Source organism: Mus caroli, chromosome 15 (genome assembly GCF_900094665.2).
Source record: "Mus caroli chromosome 15, CAROLI_EIJ_v1.1, whole genome shotgun sequence".
NCBI lineage: Eukaryota > Metazoa > Chordata > Mammalia > Rodentia > Muridae > Mus > Mus caroli.
Genome location: NC_034584.1, coordinates 92,538,464 through 92,562,239, shown reverse-complemented (window position 1 = coordinate 92,562,239; position 23,776 = coordinate 92,538,464). Strand labels below are relative to the sequence as shown.

General features: G+C 55.5%; 1 protein-coding gene across 5 annotated transcripts in view; it reads left to right on the top strand.

Moving 5' to 3' along the window:
* The window catches only part of Kmt2d (lysine methyltransferase 2D), a 38,489-nt gene extending 15,016 nt beyond the window's left edge, over positions 1 to 23,473 (top strand). For all 5 annotated transcript variants that reach the window (XM_029469419.1, XM_021182964.2, XM_029469421.1 and 2 more), the window contains 35 exons: positions 215 to 334; positions 422 to 526; positions 747 to 877; positions 960 to 1,110; positions 1,274 to 1,339; positions 1,517 to 1,627; positions 1,788 to 1,925; positions 2,028 to 2,112; positions 2,320 to 2,561; positions 2,639 to 2,712; positions 2,906 to 2,956; positions 3,041 to 4,855; positions 4,956 to 5,138; positions 5,214 to 5,350; positions 5,680 to 7,622; positions 9,397 to 9,520; positions 9,656 to 9,740; positions 9,837 to 9,903; positions 10,003 to 10,235; positions 10,332 to 13,304; positions 13,407 to 13,547; positions 13,673 to 13,840; positions 13,997 to 14,156; positions 14,792 to 14,864; positions 14,979 to 15,154; positions 15,244 to 15,374; positions 15,902 to 16,034; positions 16,108 to 16,235; positions 16,379 to 17,519; positions 19,355 to 19,491; positions 19,580 to 19,710; positions 21,337 to 21,622; positions 21,823 to 21,896; positions 21,980 to 22,088; positions 22,213 to 23,473. In XM_029469419.1, the coding sequence (XP_029325279.1) occupies positions 215 to 334; positions 422 to 526; positions 747 to 877; positions 960 to 1,110; positions 1,274 to 1,339; positions 1,517 to 1,627; positions 1,788 to 1,925; positions 2,028 to 2,112; positions 2,320 to 2,561; positions 2,639 to 2,712; positions 2,906 to 2,956; positions 3,041 to 4,855; positions 4,956 to 5,138; positions 5,214 to 5,350; positions 5,680 to 7,622; positions 9,397 to 9,520; positions 9,656 to 9,740; positions 9,837 to 9,903; positions 10,003 to 10,235; positions 10,332 to 13,304; positions 13,407 to 13,547; positions 13,673 to 13,840; positions 13,997 to 14,156; positions 14,792 to 14,864; positions 14,979 to 15,154; positions 15,244 to 15,374; positions 15,902 to 16,034; positions 16,108 to 16,235; positions 16,379 to 17,519; positions 19,355 to 19,491; positions 19,580 to 19,710; positions 21,337 to 21,622; positions 21,823 to 21,896; positions 21,980 to 22,088; positions 22,213 to 22,305 (11,915 nt within the window). In that variant the 3' untranslated portion in view covers positions 22,306 to 23,473. The remainder of the gene's footprint in view (positions 1 to 214; positions 335 to 421; positions 527 to 746; positions 878 to 959; positions 1,111 to 1,273; positions 1,340 to 1,516; positions 1,628 to 1,787; positions 1,926 to 2,027; positions 2,113 to 2,319; positions 2,562 to 2,638; positions 2,713 to 2,905; positions 2,957 to 3,040; positions 4,856 to 4,955; positions 5,139 to 5,213; positions 5,351 to 5,679; positions 7,623 to 9,396; positions 9,521 to 9,655; positions 9,741 to 9,836; positions 9,904 to 10,002; positions 10,236 to 10,331; positions 13,305 to 13,406; positions 13,548 to 13,672; positions 13,841 to 13,996; positions 14,157 to 14,791; positions 14,865 to 14,978; positions 15,155 to 15,243; positions 15,375 to 15,901; positions 16,035 to 16,107; positions 16,236 to 16,378; positions 17,520 to 19,354; positions 19,492 to 19,579; positions 19,711 to 21,336; positions 21,623 to 21,822; positions 21,897 to 21,979; positions 22,089 to 22,212) is intronic.
* Positions 23,474 to 23,776: the final 303 nt, after the last annotated feature.

Genomic DNA, 23,776 nt, shown 5'->3' with positions numbered 1-23,776 from the left:
TGGGCTGGGGATCTCAGAGAAAGGCAGATAGCGGGAGAAACAGCCCAGAAGAGTTGGGGTGCTGGGTAGGGGCTTCAGAGCCACTACTGGCCTCTGCTAGCACTTCGTCTTGCTCAAGTGGCACTGTGGCAGGTTACCGGGTTCCCTCTTGCAATGTGACGAGGAAAAAAGGGCCCATTTCTCTGATCTGCCTGTCTTCTTCTGTTACATGCAGGGGGTGTTGAGCAAATGGAATGTGAAATTAAGCTAGAAGGCCCCGCCAGCCCTGATGTAGAACTTGGCAAAGAAGAGACAGAGGAAAGCAAAAAGCGCAAGCGCAAACCCTATCGGCCAGGTGAGGCCTGCGGTGGCTTCGTGGGGGCAGTGAGGGGCAACGCACAGGCTCTGGTGGCTCCTCATTCTTGATTCTGCTTTCTCACAGGCATTGGTGGTTTCATGGTACGGCAGCGGAAGTCTCACACCCGTGTGAAAAGGGGGCCTGCTGCACAGGCAGAGGTGTCGAGTGGGGATGGACAGCCCGATGAGGGTGAGACGGGTGAGGGCTCCTGTGGGGCCTAGGAGGAAGGTGGGGCCACAGCACATGGGGCAGTGCCAGAGAGGCCAGGCTGTGAACTCACTTCGAGAAAGCTGGTGGAGAAAAGCAGTTGGAGGGGAATGAAGACATGGGTAGGAGGAGTTTTCCGGCAGAGTTGAAGCGTGCTCGGTGTCTCCAGAAAGCTTGACTCCTACGTGTCTCTGGTCTGTAGTGATGCCTGCTGACCTGCCTGCAGAGGGCTCTGTGGAACAGAGCCTTGCTGAGGGGGACGAGAAGAAGAAGCAACAGCGACGAGCGCGCAAAAAGAGCAAGCTGGAGGACATGTTTCCTGCTTACCTGCAGGCAGGTTTCTGACTCCCTGTGGTCAGGGAAGGGGCTGTGTCCACGGGCATCAAGAAATCATTCCTCTTGACTTTTCCTGCAGGAAGCCTTCTTTGGAAAGGACCTGCTGGACCTGAGTCGGAAGGCCCTGTTTGCAGTTGGGGTGGGCCGGCCAGGCTTTGGACTGGGAGCCTCAAAGCCCCGGGGCGATGGAGGTTCGGATAGGAAGGAGCTTATGACAGCCATGCACAAAGGTTAGTCTATAAAGAGGAAGTGCTCTGGGGTGTCCAGCTTACCTTCTGCCTCGTAGTTGGCAAAGATGTCTGGAGGTGGGATGGGGTGGGGGGTGGGCAGAGGGCTCCATTCTGGGTGTCGGGCGTCACCAGTCTCTGACTGGAATGGGGCTGTTGCTCACAGGAGATGATGGGCCGGATGTTGCAGATGAGGAGTCCCATGGGCCTGAGGGCGCGGCTGATGTACCAGGTGAGGACTGCTGGGGGGATTGGGTCTCATTTGGTCTTGCTTGTTATCAGTAGGCTCTGCCCCTGAGCACTGCCAGAGTTGGAGCCTGGGCACTGTTCTATGTCTCTTGTGGTTTGTGTTGGCCTGAGTGGTGTGTGCCTCCATACCACTGATGGAAGCCTTCTTCTGGTATTCTAGGGCTTGAGGATGGGGGTGTAAAGGCATCCCCAGTGCCCAGTGACCCTGAGAAGCCGGGCACCCCAGGTGAAGGAGTGCTTAGCTCTGACTTAGACAGGATTCCCACAGAAGGTGAGGCTCACACGGTGTGCTGCGTGGGAAGGAAGGGCCCATCTGTGGAGTGGACCTGTGCTGCTCTGTCGGGAGAGTCCTGCTTATTACCCTCCTTGGCCGTGGCCTGTAGACCTGTGGGGTCAGCTCAGCAGCGTGTGCTCCTCGTCATTCTCCACAGAACTACCCAAAATGGAGTCCAAGGACCTGCAGCAGCTCTTTAAGGATGTCCTGGGCTCAGAACGAGAGCAGCATTTGGGTTGTGGAACTCCTGGTCTAGAAGGTGGCCGAACACCACTGCAGAGGCCCTTTCTCCAAGGTACTTAAGGCAGGGAGGGGGTGGTTCCAAGTCTGCCATAGCTGAGCTTGCTACCTGATTAGGTCGGCAGCTTCCTTTTCTCTGATCCTGTTGCTCTTGTAGGCGGACTCGCTTTGGGCAGTCTCCCCTCCAGCAGCCCGATGGACTCCTACCCAGGCCTCTGCCAATCCCCCTTCTTGGATTCTAGGTTGGTATCTGTGCTTAACTGTCTTGGGTGGTCCTGTTGTCGTCTCCCTCCATGTGGGTGCCTGCCTTGCCTCCTTTTGACTTTGAGCCACTGAAGAGACAACTCCCTTGTCTGCCCTGCCTTCCTTAAGTGGGGTTTTCTGCTCAGTTTGTCTGGGGTAAGCCTTGAAATCCCTGCCCTATGTGACTCTCTGCCCCTGCGCCCCAGGGAGCGCGGGGGCTTCTTTAGCCCAGAACCCGGTGAGCCAGACAGCCCTTGGACAGGCTCAGGGGGCACCACACCCTCCACCCCCACCACGCCTACCACAGAGGGCGAGGGCGACGGGCTGTCCTATAACCAGCGGAGTCTGCAGCGTTGGGAAAAAGACGAGGAGCTGGGTCAGCTCTCCACTATCTCACCTGTTCTCTATGCCAACATTAACTTTCCTAATCTCAAGCAAGATTACCCAGGTATTTCTGGGCGAGGGCAAGGGAAACAGCCTGATAGGTGGCGGGGTCCCCTCTGACCTGACCTTCCTGCTCCCCAGACTGGTCTAGCCGATGTAAACAAATCATGAAGCTCTGGAGAAAGGTTCCAGCCGCTGACAAAGCCCCCTACCTGGTAAGAGCACGGGCGAGCTTCAGGCCTGGCGTGGAAGCGTTTTAGTGGCTTACCTCAGGTCCTTGTTCTCCTGTCATCCTCTGCGCAGCGGGGTGAGGAGGGACTGAGCTCTGGGGAGGCCGTTTGATAGGGAGATGGGGGCTGGGCTTGCGGTGGAGTTGCTAAGCCCTGTGTCCTGTCCTGTGTCCCTCAGCAAAAGGCCAAAGATAACCGGGCTGCTCACCGCATCAGCAAGGTGCAGAAGGTGAGTGGGCGGCCTTCCTAGGACTGGGGACGCGGGTCATGCCTTCAGTCAGCAGCCTGACTGCTCCACTTGCTCTCTCTGTAGCAGGCTGAGAGCCAGATCAGCAAGCAAGCCAAGATGGGCGACATAGCCCGTAAGACTGATCGACCGGCCCTCCATCTCCGAATTCCCTCCCAGCCAGGGGCACTGGGCAGTCCGCCCCCTGCTGCGGCCCCCACCATTTTCCTTGGCAGCCCCACCACCCCTGCTGGCTTGTCTACCTCTGCGGACGGGTTCCTGAAGCCACCAGCGGGCACAGTACCCGGCCCTGACTCACCTGGTGAGCTCTTCCTCAAGCTCCCGCCCCAGGTGCCCGCCCAAGTGCCTTCGCAGGACCCCTTTGGACTGGCCCCTGCCTACGCCCCGGAGCCCCGCTTCTCTGCGGCACCACCCACTTATCCTCCTTACCCAAGCCCCACTGGAGCCCCTGTCCATCCCCCAATGCTGGGTACCACAACTCGACCTGGGACTGGCCAGCCAGGGGAATTTCATACTACCCCACCGGGTACCCCCAGACACCAGCCTTCCACGCCTGACCCCTTCCTCAAACCTCGCTGCCCCTCACTGGACAACCTGGCTGTGCCTGAGAGCCCAGGGGTAGCAGGAGGCAAGGCTTCTGAGCCTCTGCTCTCACCCCCACCTTTTGGGGAGTCCCGGAAGTCCCTAGAAGTGAAGAAGGAAGAGCTTGGGGCATCCTCTCCTGGCTATGGTCCCCCAAACCTGGGCTGTGTTGACTCACCCTCTTCTGGCCCCCACCTGGGTGGCCTGGAGTTAAAGGCACCTGATGTCTTCAAAGCCCCCCTAACCCCTCGGGCATCTCAGGTAGAGCCCCAGAGCCCGGGTCTGGGCTTGCGGGCCCAGGAGCCACCCCCTGCCCAGGCTTTGGCCCCTTCACCTCCCAGCCATCCAGATGTCTTTCGTTCTGGCCCATACCCCGACCCCTATGCCCAGCCCCCATTGACTCCTCGGCCCCAACCACCACCTCCTGAGAGCTGCTGTGCCCCGCCTCCCCGATCACTGCCCTCTGACCCTTTCTCCAGAGTGCCCGCTAGTCCTCAGTCCCAGTCCAGTTCCCAGTCCCCACTGACCCCACGTCCTCTGTCGGCTGAGGCTTTCTGCCCATCCCCTGTAACCCCTCGCTTCCAGTCCCCTGACCCTTATTCTCGTCCACCCTCACGACCTCAGTCCCGTGATCCCTTTGCCCCATTGCATAAGCCACCCCGGCCCCAGCCCCCTGAAGTTGCCTTTAAGGCTGGGCCCCTAGCCCACACTCCACTGGGAGCTGGGGGCTTCCCAGCAGCCCTGCCCTCTGGCCCAGCAGGTGAGCTCCATGCCAAGGTCCCAAGTGGGCAGCCCACTAATTTTGCCCGTTCTCCCGGGACAGGCACATTTGTGGGCACCCCATCTCCCATGCGGTTCACTTTCCCACAGGGGGTAGGGGAGCCTTCCCTAAAACCCCCTGTCCCTCAGCCTGGTCTCCCTTCACCCCATGGGATCAACAGCCATTTTGGGCCTGGCCCCACCTTGGGCAAGCCTCAAAGCACAAACTACGCAGTAGCCACGGGGAACTTTCACCCATCAGGCAGCCCCCTGGGGCCCAACAGTGGACCCACAGGGGAGGGCTATGGGCTGTCCCCACTACGCCCCGCATCCGTTCTGCCACCTCCCACACCTGATGGATCCCTCCCCTACTTGACGCATGGAGCTTCACAAAGGGTAGGCATCACCTCTCCAGTGGAAAAGAGAGAAGACCCAGGAGCTACGATGAGCAGTAGCTCTTTGGCAACACCTGAACTCTCAAGTGCCCAGGATGCAGGCATATCTAGCCTCAGCCAGACAGAGCTGGAGAAGCAACGGCAGGTGAGTGGCTATCCGACAGCTGGTCCCACCATGCTCATACCCTCTCCACCAGCCCTGCGACGAGAGCGGATTGGACTGACTTGTCTGTTTTCCTGGACAGCGCCAGCGACTACGGGAATTGCTGATTCGACAGCAGATCCAGCGGAACACCCTGCGGCAGGAGAAGGAAACAGCTGCAGCAGCTGCAGGTGCAGTAGGGCCTCCAGGCAACTGGGGTGCTGAACCTAGCAGCCCTGCCTTTGAACAGCTGAGCCGAGGCCAGACCCCTTTCACTGGGTCTCAGGTAGGTAGATTGGCAAGGGGTGGAGGGGCCAGCGTCCTGAAGGTGGCTACACCTTCATCTGCTTCTGTCTTCTAGGATAGGAGCAGCATTGTGGGGTTACCTGCCAGCAAGCTAGGCGGTCCCATGCTGGGCCCAGGGGCCTTCTCCAGTGATGATCGGCTCTCCCGGCCACTTCCACCAGCCACACCTTCTTCCATGGACATGAACAGCAGGTGAGGTTCCAGGAGGGAGGGAGGGAGTGTGTATGTGCGTGTGCATGTGTGTGTGTGTGTGTATGAGAGAGAGAGAGAGAGAAGGGAAGGGGGAGGGAGGGAGGAGAGAGTAGAGAGAGAGAGACAGTAGAGAGAGAGAGACGTATTTTACTATCACTGTATTCTGCCTCAGGTCTTCTCCCTATCACCGATCCTTCTGTTATGACTGCTCTTCCTTTCTTCCCTCACTGTTTCGTCTGTCTGTCCATCCGTCGTTCCTCACTAGCCTAAGCCTCTATTCTTGACCTTCATGTTGATTGATTTTCATAGACTACTGCATATTTTTCCAGGCAACTTGTCGGAGGCTCCCAGGCCTTCTACCAGCGAACACCCTATCCTGGGTCCCTGCCCTTACAGCAGCAGCAGCAACAGCAGCAACAACAGCAGCAGCAGCAGCAACAACAACAACAACTGTGGCAGCAGCAGCAGCAGCAGCAGCAGGCAGCAGCAGCAGCAGCAACCTCCATGAGACTTGCCATGTCTGCTCGATTCCCTTCAACTCCTGGACCTGAACTTGGCCGCCAGGCACTAGGTTCCCCCTTGGCAGGAATCCCCACCCGACTTCCAGGCCCTGCTGAGCCAGTTCCTGGTCCCGCTGGCCCTGCTCAGTTCATCGAGTTGCGACATAATGTGCAGAAAGGACTTGGACCTGGGGTATCTCCGTTTCCTGGTCAAGGACCCCCTCAGAGGCCCCGTTTTTACCCAGTCAGCGAGGAACTCCATCGACTGGCTCCTGAAGGTCTTCGGAGCCTGGCTGTTCCAGGCCTTCCCTCACAAAAGCCTTCAGCCCTGCCAGCCCCCGAGCTGAACAACAGCCTTCATCAGACGCCCCATGCCAAGGGCCCCGCTCTAGCCTCTGGCTTGGAGCTGGTCAGCCGCCCACCGTCAAACACTGAGCTTAGTCGTCCCCCTCTGGCCTTGGAGGCTGGGAAGTTGCCTTGTGAGGACCCTGAGCTGGATGACGACTTTGATGCCCACAAGGCCCTGGAGGATGATGAAGAGCTTGCTCACTTGGGTCTGGGTGTGGATGTAGCCAAGGGTGATGATGAGCTGGGCACCCTGGAAAACCTGGAGACGAATGACCCCCACCTGGATGACCTCCTCAATGGAGATGAATTTGACCTGCTAGCATACACTGACCCTGAGCTTGATACTGGGGACAAGAAGGACATCTTCAATGAGCACCTAAGGCTGGTGGAGTCAGCAAATGAGAAGGCTGAGCGAGAAGCCCTGCTGCGGGGGGTGGAGCCAGTGTCCTTGGGCCCCGAGGAGCGGCCTCCACCTGCCCCAGATAACTCTGAGCCTCGCTTAACATCTGCGCTCCCTGAGGTGAAGCCCAAAGTGGAGGAGGGAGGGCGCCACCCTTCTCCTTGCCAGTTCACCATTAATACCCCCAAGGTGGAACCAGCCCCTCCTGCCACTCCCCTCAGCCTGGGTCTGAAGCCAGGACAGACCATGATGGGCACCCGGGACTCACGAGGAGGAGTGGGTACAGGATCGTTCCCCAGCAGTGGGCACACGGCTGAGAAGGGCCCCTTTGGGGCCACAGGAGGAACACCAGCTCACTTGCTGAACCCCAGCTCACTGACTGGCCCAGCTGCATCCTCTCTTCTGGAAAAGTTTGAGCTAGAAAGTGGGGCCCTAACCTTACCCAGTGGGCATGCAGCAGCTGGGGATGAACTGGACAAAATGGAGAGCTCATTGGTAGCTAGTGAGTTGCCCCTTCTCATTGAGGACCTACTAGAGCACGAGAAGAAGGAGCTACAGAAGAAGCAACAGCTTTCAGCACAGACTGTGCTGCCTGCCCAGCAGCAGCAGCAGCAGCAGCAGCAGCAGCAGCAGCAGCAGCAGCAGCAGCAGCAGCACGCCCTCCTTCCCACACCAGGCCCTGCCCAGGCACTGCCTTTGCCACATGAGCCTGGGCCACCACAGCAGCTTGCTCTAGGTCTTGGAAGTACCCGGCAGCCAGGCTTGGGCCAGTCGATGGTGCCCACCCAGCCACCAGCTCATGCCCTTCAGCAGCGCCTGGCCCCGTCCGTGGCTTTGGTGTCTAACCAAGGGCATATGCTAAGTGGGCAGCAAGCGGGGCAGACAGGTCTGGTACCCCAGCAGAGTTCACAGCCAGTGTTGGCACAGAAGCCCATGAGTGCCATGCCAGCGTCCATGTGCATGAAGCCCCAGCAGCTGGCGATGCAGCAGCAGCAGCTGGCGAACAGTTTCTTCCCAGACACAGGTAACTTCACATCGGTGTGTACGCGTGATGCTGCTCATCACCAGGTTGGCAGTGACTCTAGGTAAGGGAGGTGGGACACCGAGGACGTTGGCTGAACAGCAAAGCACTGTGAGCAGAAAGTCAGAGCTTTTGAGAGGGAGATGGCTGGATGCCTGAGTAGCAGAGGTTTTATATCTGGTTAAATTTGGGACTTGGAGAGAAGTACAAGGATATGCAATCCCGGTGCGTGAAAGGCTGCAGGAAAAGCTGTGGAGAGCAGGGAATGGTAGGGCAGAGAGTGGGCTCTGCTCTTGTCTCAGTGGGTTGTAGTGAGGAACGTCTCAAACTGATGGCATCAGTGAGTAGGTACTGTGTCAGATGCTGTTTGCCACTAAGTGCTCGATTTCATCTTAACAGACTCGTGAAATGGGTCTAGTTGGTTTTGGTTATAGAAGAGGAGACAGACATGAAAGTTAGTGACCTGTCTGAGGTTATACAAGTAGGAGCTGGATCTGAACTTAATGGCATTAAAACTTCATGGGAGTGAGATTAGTCCTTTACAAAGCTGAGAGTCAGTTTTGTGAGCAGGAGAGATACATAACAAAGTGGAGGTCAGGCATGATGGTGCAGGCCACAGTAATTGAGAGACAGGGGCAGAAGGATCTCTGAGAGTTCAAGGCCAGCCTACTCTACATAGTGAGTGCCAGGACAGCCAGAGCTAAATAGGGAAATCCTTTCCCACAACAATTAACTAAACAAATACAGCACCCCAAAAGTGTAAACCAGATGTAGGGCTTTGGTTTTCTTCTGCTTGCTTTATGGTTCTGTTTGTTGTTTGTGCAGGGAGGGGATAAGAGTATGATGGGAGGTGAGATAGGATCTCACGTATCCCAAGCTAACCTCAGACTCACTCTGTGTATGAGGATGATGTTAAATTTAGTATTTTCCTGTCTTGCCCATCAAGTGCTGGAATTATCAGCATATGCCACCATACCTGGTTTATTCTAGTGTGGTCTGTCTTCTGAGGCATGCTCTCACTATATTGCACAGGCTGGCTTTAAATTTAAAATCTTCTATGGTAGCCTCCATGAGCTAGAATTACAGATGTGCACCACTGTGCCCTTTTAGGTTTTTTTGGTTGTTGTTGTTTTTGTTTTGTTGTTGTTTTCCGAGACAGGGTTTCTCTGTATAGCCCTGGCTGGCCTCGAACTCAGAAATCTGCCTGCCTCTGCCTCCCAAGTGCTGGGATTAAAAGCGTGCGCCACCACTGCTCAGCAGTTTTTGTTGTTGTTGTTGTTGTTCCCTCAGTCCTAGACTAGCAGGACAGTGGGCTGCTGGGTGATGTTTTTGTGTCACAGACAGCTGCTGTCTAAGGCTTTGCCACAGTGCCTCCACCTTGGGTAATTGGGCTGTGTTGGTTGTAGACTACTACTTGTAAGAGTTCTGTCTGGCTCGGAAAGCATGCCTTTATTTTAACATGATCCTCTCTAGCACCAGGAAGGAGGTAGGCAGAATAGCAATCTTTGTCTCTGATCGAGTGAGGGAAACTGAGGCTTCAACAGTAGAGCAGTGCCGCCTGCCTGAGCAGACACCCACTGATGCCGTTTCTTACAGCGTAGAGACACGGGACGGTGTTTCAGGAGTGCTAGTGCTGCATCACCGCGTTCCTGGCTTAGCTGAGGAGACTTGCCACATTGTTGTTCTTTATGTAGAGGTCAGGGCATTGGGAAAAATAGCCATCATGCCACGGAGCCTGGACTCTCAAACCCAGCTTGTTTATCTCTTCCTTCCTCAGACCTAGACAAATTTGCTGCAGAAGACATCATTGATCCTATTGCAAAGGCCAAGATGGTAGCTTTGAAAGGCATTAAGAAAGTGATGGCTCAGGGCAGCATTGGGGTAGCACCTGGTATGAACAGGTGAGACTTGGGACTGGGGTGGGCTGACTCTCTTATGTCATTTGTTGTCCTGGTTCCCTCCCAACATGCCCATTGCTTTGTGTGTGACCTGTGCCCTCACTGACACCAGAATGCCCTGTGCTTTATAAACTGTAGGCAGCAAGTGTCCCTGCTGGCACAGAGGCTCTCCGGGGGGTCTGGCAGTGATCTTCAGAACCATGTGGCACCTGGGAGTGGCCAGGTGAGGGGAAAGTGGAACCTGTGTTCTGTCTCACTGGGCTTCCTTTCTGAGGGCCTGCCATGGAACAGTGACCTTCTAGAAATGTCTTTTCCACAGGAACGGAATCCTGGTGACCCTGCCCAGCCTCGTCCTAACCCGCCCACTTTTGCCCAGGGAGTGATCAGTGAGTATGGGCAAAAGGAGGAGGGTGCAGAGCAATGGTTAGGAATTCTGGAAGGAGGTCACTGTTTTGTGGATCTTAACATACAAGTTCTATTCCCAGATGAGGCTGACCAGCGGCAGTATGAGGAGTGGCTGTTCCACACCCAGCAGCTCCTACAGATGCAGCTGAAGGTGCTAGAGGAGCAGATTGGTGTGCACCGCAAGTCTCGGAAGGCTCTGTGTGCCAAGCAGCGCACTGCCAAAAAGGCTGGCCGCGAGTTCCCCGAAGCCGATGCCGAGAAGCTCAAGCTGGTCACTGAGCAGCAGAGCAAGATCCAGAAGCAGCTGGATCAGGTGGGGAGGGAGCAGAGCTTAGAACCGAGAGACCAGGGGAAAGGGACGGCAGGGTGGGCAGTCTCCAGGCTGACCTCTCCAACCCTCCTATGTTAGGTCCGGAAACAGCAGAAAGAGCACACAAATCTCATGGCAGAATATCGGAACAAGCAGCAGCAGCAGCAGCAACAGCAGCAGCAGCAGCAGCAACAGCAGCAGCACTCAGCTGTGCTGGCTGTCAGCCCTTCTCAGAATCCTCGGGTACTCACCAAGCTCCCTGGCCAGCTGCTCCCTGCCCATGGGTTACAGCCACCACAGGCACCTCCGGGTGGGCAAGCTGGCGGTCTTCGTCTGCCTCCAGGGGGTATGGTACTACCTGGACAGTCTGGTGGTCCATTCCTCAATACTACCTTGGCCCAACAGCAGCAACAGCAGCATTCTGGTGTGGCTGGATCCTTGACTGGCCCCTCCGGGAGCTTCTTCCCCGGCAATCTTACTCTCCGAAGTCTTGGACCTGACTCGAGGCTTTTACAGGAAAGGCAACTACAGCTGCAGCAGCAACGAATGCAGCTGGCTCAGAAACTACAGCAGCAGCAGCAGCAGCAGCAGCAACAACAACAACAGCAACAACAACAGCAACACCTCTTAGGGCAGGTGGCAATCCAACAACAACAGGGTCCCGGAGTACAGAACCAGGTTCTGGGTCCTAAGCCTCAGGGCCTTCTGCCTCCCAGCAACCACCAGGGCCTCCTGGTCCAGCAGTTGTCCCCCCAGCAGTCCCAGGGATCCCAGGGCCTGCTTGGTCCTGCCCAGGTGACGGTGCTGCAGCAGCAGCAGCAGCAACAGCACTCTGGAGCTCTGGGTCCTCAGGGCCCTCACAGACAGGTGCTTATGACTCAGTCCAGGGTGCTGAGCTCCCCTCAGCTGGCACAACAGGGTCACAGCCTTATGGGACACCGGCTGCTCACAGCCCAGCAGCAGCAGCAGCAGCAGCAGCAGCAGCAGCAGCAACAACAACAACAACAACAGCAGGGATCTATGACAGGGCTTTCCCAACTTCAGCAAGGAATGATGTCACATGGTGGACAGCCCAAAATGAGTGCTCAGGCTTTGGGTTCTTTACAGCAGCAACAGCAACAGCTACAGCAGCAACAGATGCTACAGCAGCAGCAGCAACAGCTACAGCAGCAACAGCTACAACAGCAACAACAACAGCAACAGCTACAACAGCAACAGCTGCAGCTCCAGCAGCAGCAACAACAGCAACAGCTCCAGCAACAGCAACATCTGCAGCAGCAGCAACAACAGCAGCAGCTGCAGCAACAGCAACACCTGCAGCAGCAGCAACAACAGCAGCAGCTGCACTTGCAGCAGCAGCTGCACCAGCAACAACAGCTGCAGCTTCAGCAACAGCAGATGGGCCTCTTGAACCAGAATCGAACTTTATTATCTCCGCAGCAGCAGCAGCAGCAGCAACAACAGCAACAGCAGCAGCAGCAGCAGCAACAACAGCAGCAGCAGCAGCAGCAACAACAGCAACAGCAGCAGCAGCAAGTGACACTTGGCCCTGGCCTGCCAGTCAAGCCTCTTCAACACTTTTCTAGCCCTGGAGCCCTAGGCCCAACCCTCCTCCTGACAGGCAAGGAACAAAACAATGCAGAGACAGCGCTTCCTTCAGAGGTCACTGAGGGACCTTCAACACATCAAGGAGGGCCACCAGCAGTGGGGACTACACCTGAGCCAATGTCTGTTGAGCCAGGGGAGGTGAAGCCTTCCATTTCTGGAGACTCACAGCTCCTACTTGTCCAATCCCAGGCTCAATCTCAGCCCACCTCAATGCAGCTGCAGCCACCGCTCAGGCTCCCAGGACAACCCCAGCCCCAGGTGAACTTGCTTCACACAGCAGGTGGAGGAAGCCATGGGCAGCAGCTAGGGAGTGGATCCTCCTTTGAGTCCCCATCTGTACCCCACCTGCTGGCTCAACCCTCTGTTTCCTTGGGGGAGCAGCCTGGACCTATGGCCCAGAACCTTCTGGGCTCCCAACAGCCCCTTGGGCTAGATCGACCCATTCAAAATAACACAGGGTCACAGCCTCCCAAATCAGGACCTGCTCCGCAGTCTGGGCAGGGTCCTCCTGGAGCTGGAGTCATGCCTACAGTGGGTCAACTTCGAGCACAGCTCCAAGGAGTCCTGGCCAAAAACCCACAGCTGCGGCACCTGAGCCCGCAGCAGCAGCAGCAGCTGCAGGCACTCCTCATGCAGCGGCAGCTACAGCAGAGTCAGGCAGTACGCCAGACTCCACCGTTCCAGGAGCCCGGGACCCAGCCCTCTCCCCTCCAGGGCCTCCTGGGCTGCCAACCTCAACCTGGGGGTTTTTCTGCATCTCAGACAGGACCCCTCCAGGAGCTAGGGGCAGGGTCTCGACCTCAGGGCCCACCCCGGCTCCCTGCCCCACAAGGAGCCTTATCTACAGGACCAGTGCTTGGCCCTGTCCATCCCACACCTCCACCTTCCAGTCCCCAAGAGCCAAAGAGACCTTCACAATTACCTTCCCCCAGTGCCCAGCTAAACCCAACCCATCCAGGGACTCCAAAGCCCCAGGGGCCAGCCTTGGAGCTGCCTCCTGGGAGGGTCTCACCTGCTGCTGCCCAGCTTGCAGATACTTTCTTTGGCAAGGGGCTAGGACCTTGGGACCCCTCAGACAACCTCACAGAAGCCCAAAAGCCCGAGCAGAGCAGCCTGGTACCCGGGCATCTGGAGCAGGTGAACGGACAGGTGGTACATGAGCCGTCCCAGCTCAGCATCAAGCAGGAGCCTCGGGAAGAGCCGTGTGCCCTGGGTGCACAGACAGTGAAAAGGGAGGCCAATGGCGAGCCGGCTGGGGCACCAGGCACCAGCAACCACCTTCTGCTAGCAGGCTCCCGCTCGGAGGCTGGGCATCTGCTCTTGCAGAAGCTTCTACGGGCAAAGAATGTGCAACTTGGTGCTGGGCGGGGGCCTGAGGGGCTTCGAGCTGAGATCAATGGACACATTGATAGCAAGCTGTCAGGGCTGGAGCAGAAACTACAGGGTACTTCCAGCAACAAAGAGGTGAGTACTTTGGATCGAGTGTTGTGACTGTGGAGGTCAGATGAGCAGGGCTGGGTCATAAGAGGTAAGGGCAGCTGCCTTCACAGCGCTTGTCTGGTTTAGGATGCAGCCACAAGAAAACCTTTGCCAGCGAAGCCTAAGCGGGTGCAGAAGACAAGTGACAGATTGCCGAGCTCCCGAAAGAAGCTGCGGAAAGAAGATGGGGTCAGGGCCAATGAGGCCTTATTGAAACAGCTAAAACAGGTGATCCCCAGGAGACGGTCCCATGGTCTCCCTCAGGATAGGTGGGTGGGCAGCCTGTCCTCCAAGGTCTGACTAGATGCTGTGGAAGCTACGCCTCTCCAGCATTGTCATCTTGCCCCTCCTAGGAACTGTCCCAGCTGCCGCTGACGGAGCCCACCATCACCGCCAATTTTAGCCTCTTTGCTCCCTTTGGCAGTGGCTGCCTAGTCAGCGGGCAGAGCCAGCTCAGGGGGGCCTTTGGAAGTGGGGCTCTGCACACCGGCCCTGACTACTATTCTCAGCTGCTCACCAAGGTCAGAAAAATGGCGATACTTTTTGGGAGTAATAAGATTGTTGGGGTTGGAGGTGGGGATGAGAGACTGGAGGAGAATGCTGGTGTCATGTGGGGCCAGGAGGTTATTCCAGTGTCCCTATGCCATCTTGCACACAACACCCACCCCACCCCCCAGAATAACCTGAGTAACCCGCCGACACCACCCTCGTCGCTGCCCCCCACCCCACCCCCATCGGTGCAGCAGAAGATGGTGAATGGTGTTACTCCCTCTGACGAGCTGGGGGAGCGCCCCAAGGACACAGCCTCTGCCCAGGACAGTGAAGGAGCGCTGAGGGGTGAGTGAGAAACTGGTCTCTCGGGCCTTGATGGATGAGTTCCTGACACGCAGTGGTGTCCTGCCACTCAGTATCACACTGCCTTGTGCACTTACACTGAGACATTTGGTGGGAAGGGACTGTTGGGAAGGCTATGGCTTCTGGAGGCTTGCAAAAGCAAACAGCAACGGGGTGAATCTGAGGGAAGTTTTGTGAGAAGAAACAGTCCAGCGTTCCTGGGTATGGAACCCCAGTCTGACCAACATTTGAGCTCCAACACATGAGTGTACTTAGCTATGAAGCTTGGACCACGTAGCTTGGTTGACTTGATGGAGCCGTGATGTCCTCCTAGCTTGGATACTGTAGAGTTCATCTCGCGGCTGTTAAAGGGTGTAAATAAGGAGTGGTGGTGTGACTCTGCCTGCGGTCCTGGTCGGAGCTGAAGACAGCAGGGATTATGAGTTTGAAGTCAGCTAGCCTGTGCTATATAAGTGGCTTGAAATGAGTGTGGCACACAAGGAAGGCTCAGTGTGTATAGTTTTCCTGCCCTACTGTTAGTTGAGTAGCTAGTTGATGACAATGGCTGATTGAACCTGAGGTGTTAGGGACAGAGCATCTCCACACTCCCCTTGACTCTCCTCTCTCCCACCCCTCAGATGCAGAAGTGAAGAGTTTAGACCTGCTGGCTGCTCTGCCCACACCCCCTCACAATCAGACCGAGGATGTCAGGTGGGGAACAGTGGGGAGGGTGTCAGTTATGGCCGCACCTCCTGGTCTCTTATCTCTGACGGGGAGAATCCATGACTTGAGGCTGGACCAGCACTGTTTGTATCCAACCTGCAGAATGGAGAGTGACGAGGACAGCGATTCTCCTGACAGCATTGTGCCAGCTTCGTCCCCTGAGAGCATCCTTGGGGAAGAGGCCCCGCGTTTTCCTCAGCTGGGATCTGGCCGATGGGAGCAAGACAACCGGGCCCTCTCCCCTGTCATCCCTATCATCCCTCGCACCGGCATCCCTGGTATGTGCTGCTTGCTGCGTGGGTAGGCAGCCGGGGGCTAGGGTGATGGTGGGAAGTGGCTGACTACACGCTTTTCTCTCTCTGTCCAGTCTTCCCAGACACCAAACCTTATGGGGTCCTTGACCTGGAGGTCCCTGGAAAGCTGCCTGCTACAGCTTGGGAGAAGGGCAAGGGAAGTGAGGTGTCAGTCATGCTCACAGTCTCTGCCGCCGCCGCCAAGGTGTGTCCCAGGGGTACCTTGGGTCAGAGGGCAGTCTTCAGAGCTTGTCTGGATACAAAAGTTACAACTGTCCAAATATTTGTCCTGAATATCTGCTTCTTCTTGAAAGGCTGGGCTAAGGACTGGGCTCAGTGAGGGAAGTAGGGTCCCTCGTAGGGCTCATCATGCCCGGATAAAGAGACAGTCAACTAACAGGCTGTCGAGTGACAGGTGCTGTGAGACCTCACCCTCCAGTCACAATCGGTGGAGCTTTGCTTCAGGGTTCTGTGGTCAAAGAGAGCTGGAGAATGGTTAAGACAACAGTAGCAGTTTGTTTGTAGACAGTCTTACCATTCTCTCTGTGAAGCTCTATCCCTGCCACAGTTTAGGAGAAGCTATGTAAGGAGAGCTCTGTGGAGCAGGGAGCTCTGAGCACCCTCCGTGCAGCGGGTTTGTGGTGTCCTTGCCTTACTGAGCAGTCTCTATGAGTGGCGCTCACTGTGACACTGCTGACGGGTTTGCTCACATCCTCTCTTCTGCCCCAGCAGAACCTGAACGGTGTCATGGTAGCAGTAGCTGAGCTGCTAAGCATGAAGATACCCAACTCATATGAGGTGCTGTTCCCAGACGGCCCTGCCCGGGCAGGCCTCGAGCCCAAGAAGGGGGAAGCTGAAGGCCCTGGTGAGTAGAGCAGGAGACCACGTTCAGATCAGGGGGAGTTCTGGTGGGAGACTAACCCTTTTCCTTTCTATAGGTGGGAAAGAAAAAGGTTTGAGTGGCAAGAGCCCAGACACAGGACCTGATTGGCTAAAGCAGTTTGATGCAGTATTGCCTGGCTACACCCTCAAGAGCCAGTTAGACATCTTGAGCCTCTTGAAGCAGGTGAGTTTGGGAGAGAAGGGTCTGTTTTAGGAAGACGGTACTCCCAGGGCAGAGAGGACAGTGGTCTTTTGAGGGCGTGGAGCCTGGAGGAAGGGGTTGGCTGGCTGAGGGACTGACACTAACATCCAGGGGCGTTCCTGTAGGAGAGTCCTGCCCCAGAGCCATCCATCCAGCACAGCTACACCTACAATGTCTCCAACCTGGACGTGAGGCAGCTCTCCGCCCCACCTCCTGAGGAACCTTCCCCACCTCCGTCCCCTTTGGCACCCTCTCCTGCCAGCCCTCCCGCTGAGCCCATGGTTGAACTTGAGGCTGAAAGGCCCGCTGAGCCACCCACCCCTTCACCTCTACCACTGGCTTCATCCCCTGAATCTGCCCGCCCCAAACCCCGAGCACGACCCCCTGAAGAGAGTGAAGATTCCCGCCCCCCACGCCTCAAAAAGTGGAAAGGGGTGCGCTGGAAGCGGCTGCGGCTCCTGCTCACCATCCAGAAGGGGAGTGGCCATCAAGAGGATGAGCGGGAGGTGGCAGAGTTTATGGAGCAGTTTGGTACAGCTTTGAGACCAAGCAAGGTGCCGCGAGATAACCGCCGATGCTGCTTCTGTCATGAAGAGGGAGACGGTGCCACCGATGGGCCCGCCCGCCTGCTCAACCTCGACTTGGACCTCTGGGTACACCTCAACTGTGCCCTGTGGTCCACGGAAGTGTATGAGACCCAGGGCGGGGCATTGATGAATGTGGAGGTTGCCTTGCACCGAGGATTGCTAACCAAGTGCTCCCTGTGCCAGCGAACTGGTGCCACTAGCAGCTGCAACCGCATGCGTTGCCCCAATGTCTACCATTTTGCCTGTGCCATCCGCGCTAAGTGCATGTTCTTCAAGGACAAGACCATGCTGTGTCCAGTGCACAAGATCAAGGGCCCCTGTGAGCAGGAGCTCAGCTCGTTTGCTGTCTTCCGGAGGGTCTACATTGAGCGGGACGAGGTGAAGCAGATCGCTAGCATCATCCAGCGGGGAGAGCGGCTACACATGTTCCGAGTAGGAGGCCTTGTGTTCCATGCCATCGGACAGCTGCTCCCACACCAGATGGCTGACTTCCACAGTGCCACTGCACTCTATCCTGTGGGCTACGAGGCCACGCGCATCTACTGGAGTCTTCGTACTAACAATCGTCGCTGTTGCTACCGCTGTTCCATCAGTGAGAACAATGGACGGCCTGAGTTTGTGATCAAAGTCATTGAGCAGGGTTTAGAGGATCTGGTCTTCACCGATGCATCTCCCCAAGGTGAGCACCGCAGTGGGCCTGGCAGGTTATTCCAGGAGTCTCTTTACAGAGAAAGAACCGCTTTTATATAGTGACCTGCCCCTGCCTCAAGCCACACAGTATCTTAAAAACCCCAAATGATGGGGTTCAGCCTTTCTCAGGCATTCTCCCTTTGCAGTTGAAACTGTTTTGCTCAGCCAGGCATGCTGCCTCATGCCTGTAATGTCAGTACATGGGAGGTGACAGTTGGAAGATCTCAAGTTCAAGGTCCTCCTCAGATATCTATGGAAGCCAGCCTGGGAGACCTGGTCTAAAAAAAAAAAAAAAAAAAAAAAAAAAAGCTTCGTATTTTAGCTTTTTTCCCATGACCTTGGTAGATTAAATGGTATGTGTGTGCGCATGCGAAAGAAAGTGCATGCCCATGCATGTGTATGCCTGTATGTGTATACACATGCATGCATGTGTATATGTGCATGTGTGTGGTTGTGTATGTGCATGCGTGTGTGTGGTTGTGTATGTGTGTGTGCGTGTGTGTGTGTGTGTGTGTGTGTGTGTGTATGGTTTAGGTTTTTTCTTTGTTTTTTTCCAAGACAGGGTTTCTCTGTGTAGCCTGACTGTCCTGGAACCGACTCTGTAGTCCAGACTGGCCTCGAACTCAGAGGTCCTCCTGCTAGGCGTGTACCACCAGTGCCTGGCTATATATAATATATTTATATATTGGTGTTTTTCCATGCATATGTACCACACATATATATTGGTGTTTTTTCATGTATATGTACCATACATACGAGTTACACTCTGTTTTGAACTATCATGTGGGTCCTGGGAATTGACCCTTGGTTCTTTGGAGGAATAGCCTGTGCTCTCAACCATCAGGCCATCTCTCCCAGCCTAAAATTTTTGTTTTTATTTTTCTGAGACAGAAGTAGCCCTGGCTGTCCTGGAACTTGGTCTGTGACCAACCTGGCTCTGAACTCACAGGGATCCACCTGCCTCTGCCTCTCAAGTGTTGAGATTAAAGGCTTGTTCCACAGTGTCCAGTTGAATGGTGATGTTTTAAGATCCTATTGTCTATTATACACAACTTTCAATTCCCTTTTGTCCATATATAAAATCTTTTTAGAGTTTTGTTTTTGTGGGACAGGGGGTGGAACCCAGAAACATGGACCTGCTAGGCAAACTCAGACCACTGAGCTGCAGCCCCACCTCACCCCCTTCAAACGTTTTTTTAATTTAAAAAGTTTTTTGTTTTGTTTTTCAAGACAGGGTTTCTCTGTGTTACAACTCTAGCTGTCCTGGAACTAGTTTTGTAGACCAGGCTGGCCTTGAATTCAGAGATCCACCTGCCTCTGCCTCCCAAGGGCTGGGATTAGTGTGTGTGTCCGTGTGTCTGTACTGATGATGGTAAGCAGCAGGAAGTAGGTTTTAGTGAGCTTGTATTGTGTGTCACAGTTGAGCTAGTTGAGTGACTCATGCTGGTTGTTCTGTCCACTGCAACCCAGAAGGTAAGCCTTGCCATTACATGAGTGTACACAGACGCACAGTGACTGAGTCTCGGGAGACTTGGGTGTTTGGCTTAAGTTCCATAGCCGTTGCTCAAACTTAAACATACTCTATTCAACTGCAAAGTATGTCTGTCCGTTCAGTAAGAACTGTGGCTCCTGCTTGGTCTCTGGGCCCTGTACTTATCTCAGTATCACAGGCTCTGTCACTCCCCTCCACATTGAAACTGTTCTAGGAAATGAGGTGGGAGTCCTAAAGAGCCACGAGAACTGATGGCCATGTGGCGGGAAGTGGAGCTTAGGATGGGGCTTGGCAAGTGTTACCCTAAAGGGTGCTGTCTGTCTCGCATCCAGCTGTGTGGAACCGCATCATTGAGCCTGTGGCCGCCATGAGAAAAGAAGCCGACATGCTGAGACTCTTCCCTGAGTACCTGAAAGGCGAAGAACTCTTTGGGCTGACAGTGCATGCAGTGCTTCGCATAGCTGAATCGGTAAGCAAGCGGCAAGGAGCTGGGGTCACGGTGGGAATACCGGTCCCGGGAAGTCTCAGGAGTGAGGCAGTCATCCCTGTGTCCACAGCTACCTGGGGTGGAGAGCTGTCAGAACTATTTATTCCGCTATGGGCGCCACCCTCTGATGGAGTTACCGCTCATGATCAACCCCACCGGCTGTGCCAGATCAGAACCGAAAATCCTCACACACTACAAACGGTGAGCTTGTGCCACTAGGCCATGGGCTGTAGGTGTGGTAGGACCATCTGGCTGCGTTCTGAGGGTTTGAGATGCAGATCAGAGTTGTTTCCAGGAACCTGGGGAGTCGCCCTTAGACCTGATTAGAGGCACACAAATCTTCCTGGGGTACCCCTTTCCTCTTCCCTACTCAGCTCAGGCCCACTGGATTGACCAGGGAAACAGGACAGAGTTCTCTTGGGCACCCTGGGAATGGCTGCTGGGGAGGTTCCTGGTAGACAATGGTAAGATGTATATGGGAGCTGGTCACTTCTTTCTTCTTTGGTTTTGCTTCCAGAGGGGCCGGTGATTCTCCCAAACTTCAGACACCCTTGAGTGACTAGGGCACATTCCCTTTGCAGTCTGAGTTGGTTTAGAGATAAGTAACTGGAAGTAGTAGCGAGAAGCACTGCAGCCTTCCGTTTGTATAGCACTTTATACTTTTTCTTTCAAAGCGTTTTCACATCCATTATCTCATTTGATCCTCACAACAACCTTATGAGGTAGGTAGGGCAGGTGGTATGATCCCCATTTTATAGCTGAGAAAACTGAGTCCCAGAAAGACTGTGTGACTAGATAAGGTCACACAGCTGGGACTAGGCCCTCCTCTTAACTTGTGGGTTGCTGGTCTTTCTGTGTACCACAGTAGCCTAACCTTGGTCCTCGGGTAGAGGGAGGCAGAGCCCATGGTAGCAGGCTTTCCATGAAGGCCTTTGGTGGCTTGAAGGCTGTCATAGAATGTCGAACACTCTACCCCTAGTTAGCCCTAGACCTTGATGCTCTACAACAGTGGTTTTCAAACTGTAAGTACATTGTTCCTAAAGCCCCAGCACATAGAAGCCAGTGGGCAGGCTTGCCCGTGTGTGTAACTACACCTTCGTAAGATTGGACTTAGCCAGAGGAGCTCTGTTTTCACCTGTGGATTGGAGTTACAGTCAACATTTTGCTGGAGGAAAGAATCTGCTAAATAAAGAGAAAAGCACCGGAGTGTTTGAAAACCACTGCTCTGGGCAAGACCTTCCTAGGGTGGTGAAAGGCTCCCTCCCGCCAGGCAGCAGTCTTTCCCCTGCACTGAGCTGTCTGCACAGAGCCCAATGCTATGCCGCAGAGCGGGACGGCCTGAAGAGAGGCAACGATGTCATCTTCAGGCTGTGAACTCACAGCCACTTAAAAATCAGATGGAGCCACTGTGGTACAGATGGCCCCCATTTTCAGGGCTTACAGCATATGCAAGAGGTAGGACTTAATCCGATTAAACAAACCGCCATCTTAAATTCCGGCCTTGGGGAAGACCTCCAAGAGTGTGGCATTGAGCATGGTTTGACAGGAGGGTGGTAGACAGTCTGAGGTGGGAGAGCGGGCTCAGTGTAGGGGAATTGGTGCCTCTTCCCTCTCTGTACCTAACCCTGTCCTGGGTGGTGTCTGCTACCCAGGGTGTCTAGAAGGGTCCCAGTAGGGAATTGCTGCCTCTTCAAGCTGAGACCCAGATGCCTCTACTCCACTCACACAGCAGCAGGCACTTGTAGTACTTGCTGATAGCACATTCCTAGGGAGGAGGTGGGCAAGGTCTTCTCAGGCTGTCGTGTCATGGACTGTATCACCCCCCAGGCCCCATACCTTGAACAGCACCAGCATGTCTAAGGCGTATCAGAGCACCTTCACAGGCGAGACCAACACCCCGTACAGCAAGCAGTTTGTGCACTCCAAGTCATCTCAGTACCGGCGCCTGCGCACCGAGTGGAAGAACAATGTGTATCTGGCTCGTTCGCGTATCCAGGGCCTTGGGCTCTATGCAGCCAAGGACCTGGAGAAGCACACGATGGTCATTGAGTACATCGGCACCATCATTCGCAATGAGGTGGCCAATCGGCGGGAGAAAATCTATGAGGAGCAGGTACTGTGGGGTGGCTGGGGCTGCTGTGGTGGAGGGGCCACCCTTGGCCTAGGAGCCTGGGGACAGGTTTGAATCCAGGAGGCAGTTGGAAAACCGTGCAGGAGGGAGAAGACAGGAGAAATTGGGCCGGTCATGTCAGCTAAGCCTGCTGCCAGGTTTGCTTGCTAACCCAGGTTCCTCCTTCTCAACTGTCTTTCTAGAACCGTGGTATTTACATGTTTCGGATAAACAACGAGCATGTGATTGACGCCACGTTGACGGGAGGCCCTGCCAGGTGAGCGTGAGGACTCAAGTGTCTCTGGTGGCCATGTGGGTGTCACCTGGTGTCTCTGACACTGACTCTGTCCTGCCATCCAGGTACATTAACCACTCCTGTGCCCCTAACTGTGTAGCGGAGGTTGTGACATTTGACAAGGAGGACAAAATTATTATCATCTCCAGCCGGCGAATCCCCAAAGGAGAGGAGGTAAGAGGAGAGCCCTGACCCTGTGCCCCCAGGACCATCACGGCCCCTCTCACACCATCAGTTGGGGCCCCTCGCCTGCAGCCTCATGGGGCCTGCCTTGATGCTGTCCCCCTTCTCTTTCCAGCTGACCTATGACTATCAGTTTGACTTTGAGGACGATCAGCACAAGATCCCCTGTCACTGTGGAGCCTGGAACTGTAGGAAATGGATGAACTAAGAAGCTTTGAGGCTACCAGGCAGGGGAGTTCCCCCCACTCCCGCCTCCTCCCTGAAAGGGACGAGGGGGAAGAGAGGTAGCAGCCAGAGCCAGGACCCAGGGCTGGGGCTGCCGGCTGACCGGAGCCCCTGGAGCAGGAGGCTGGGGCGGAGGACCCTAGGCCAAGCCTACCCTGGGCACCAGGGACAACCTTCTTCCCTGCCACCGGCCCTTAGGCTGGCATCTGCCCCCAGTTCCAGGAGGGGACAGACAGGAGCAGCCGCTGGGCATCTCAGGTTTGAGGGGGATATGGGCCGGGACTACCCAGAAGTGTCAGGGAGCAGGGAGGGGCGTGCGGCTGGGCCTCAGCCCTGCTGCCTCCACCGACCTCGCTGGCCCAATTCAAGGCTGCAAAGAGACTTGACTAAGCTTGACAATCCCAAAGGCCGGGTCCCACACCTGGCCCTGCCTGCCGGGTCCTGCCCCTACCCTCACCCCCATCCCCTTCCTCTATCTGTCTCTGTCTCCCTCTTTTCCTCTGTGTTTCTGTCTCTCTATGGGTTGTGTTTCCTTGTTTTCCACTCTGACAAATGCAACATGATGGGAAGAGGCATCCAGATGCCCAGGAGGGCAAGCCGGGCAAGCCGGGCAAGGAGACCCCGCACCCACACCTACCTCATTTAAGTGTTGGATTTTTTGCTGTTTTGAAATGTGAGACCCTCTCCGAGCCCCCTACTGCCCCGACTCTCTCCCCCACCTCACTGCCCTCGTCTGAGTGGGTGGAAGGGGGGTAGGAGAAGGACAACAACAACAATAACAACAACAAAAATCCATCTTTGTTTTTAATTATGGGCGTGGATGGCGGCTGAGGCGAATGGTGATGAAGGTTGGGGGTGACTGGTCCTAGTTGCTCTAGGACCTCCTTCTCCATCTGGACATGGAGGCAGGAGGGGCGTGCTAAACCTAGGACCAGGATCTCGCTCTCCTGTTTTCCCAGCCTCATCCTGAGCCCATCTGCCCTCCAGCCCCTGGACGGGGTGTGGGGGGTAGGGTGAGGGCTATCCCTGAGCGGCGTGCCCATACCCAGTGAGGCCGGGTGTGGCCCAGAGCTCTCACTTGCCCTCAGTCACCAAACTGCTGCTGGTCTGGTGGGAATGGGTGGTGATGTGGGGGTGGGGAGCTTAGTGTCAGCGCGGGGAGGGTGGGGGGTATTTATCTATTTATACATGGGGTTGTACATAGTCTTGTGGGGCATGGGGGAGCCGGCCGGAGGTGAGAGCCCTCCCCTCTCCCCCTACCCCCGGGGAGAGCAAATGTAAAACTACTAATTTTTGTGCTTTATATATTCTATATAAATATATCTATTTTCTTTTTACAAAACCAGTTTATAAATGGTAGGGGGGTGTGGGGCGGACACATGGAGCTCCCCTTGTGGGGGGGCCCCCTCCACTACCCAACCTACCGCCCTTTCCTCCCCCCCTCCCCACCCCCT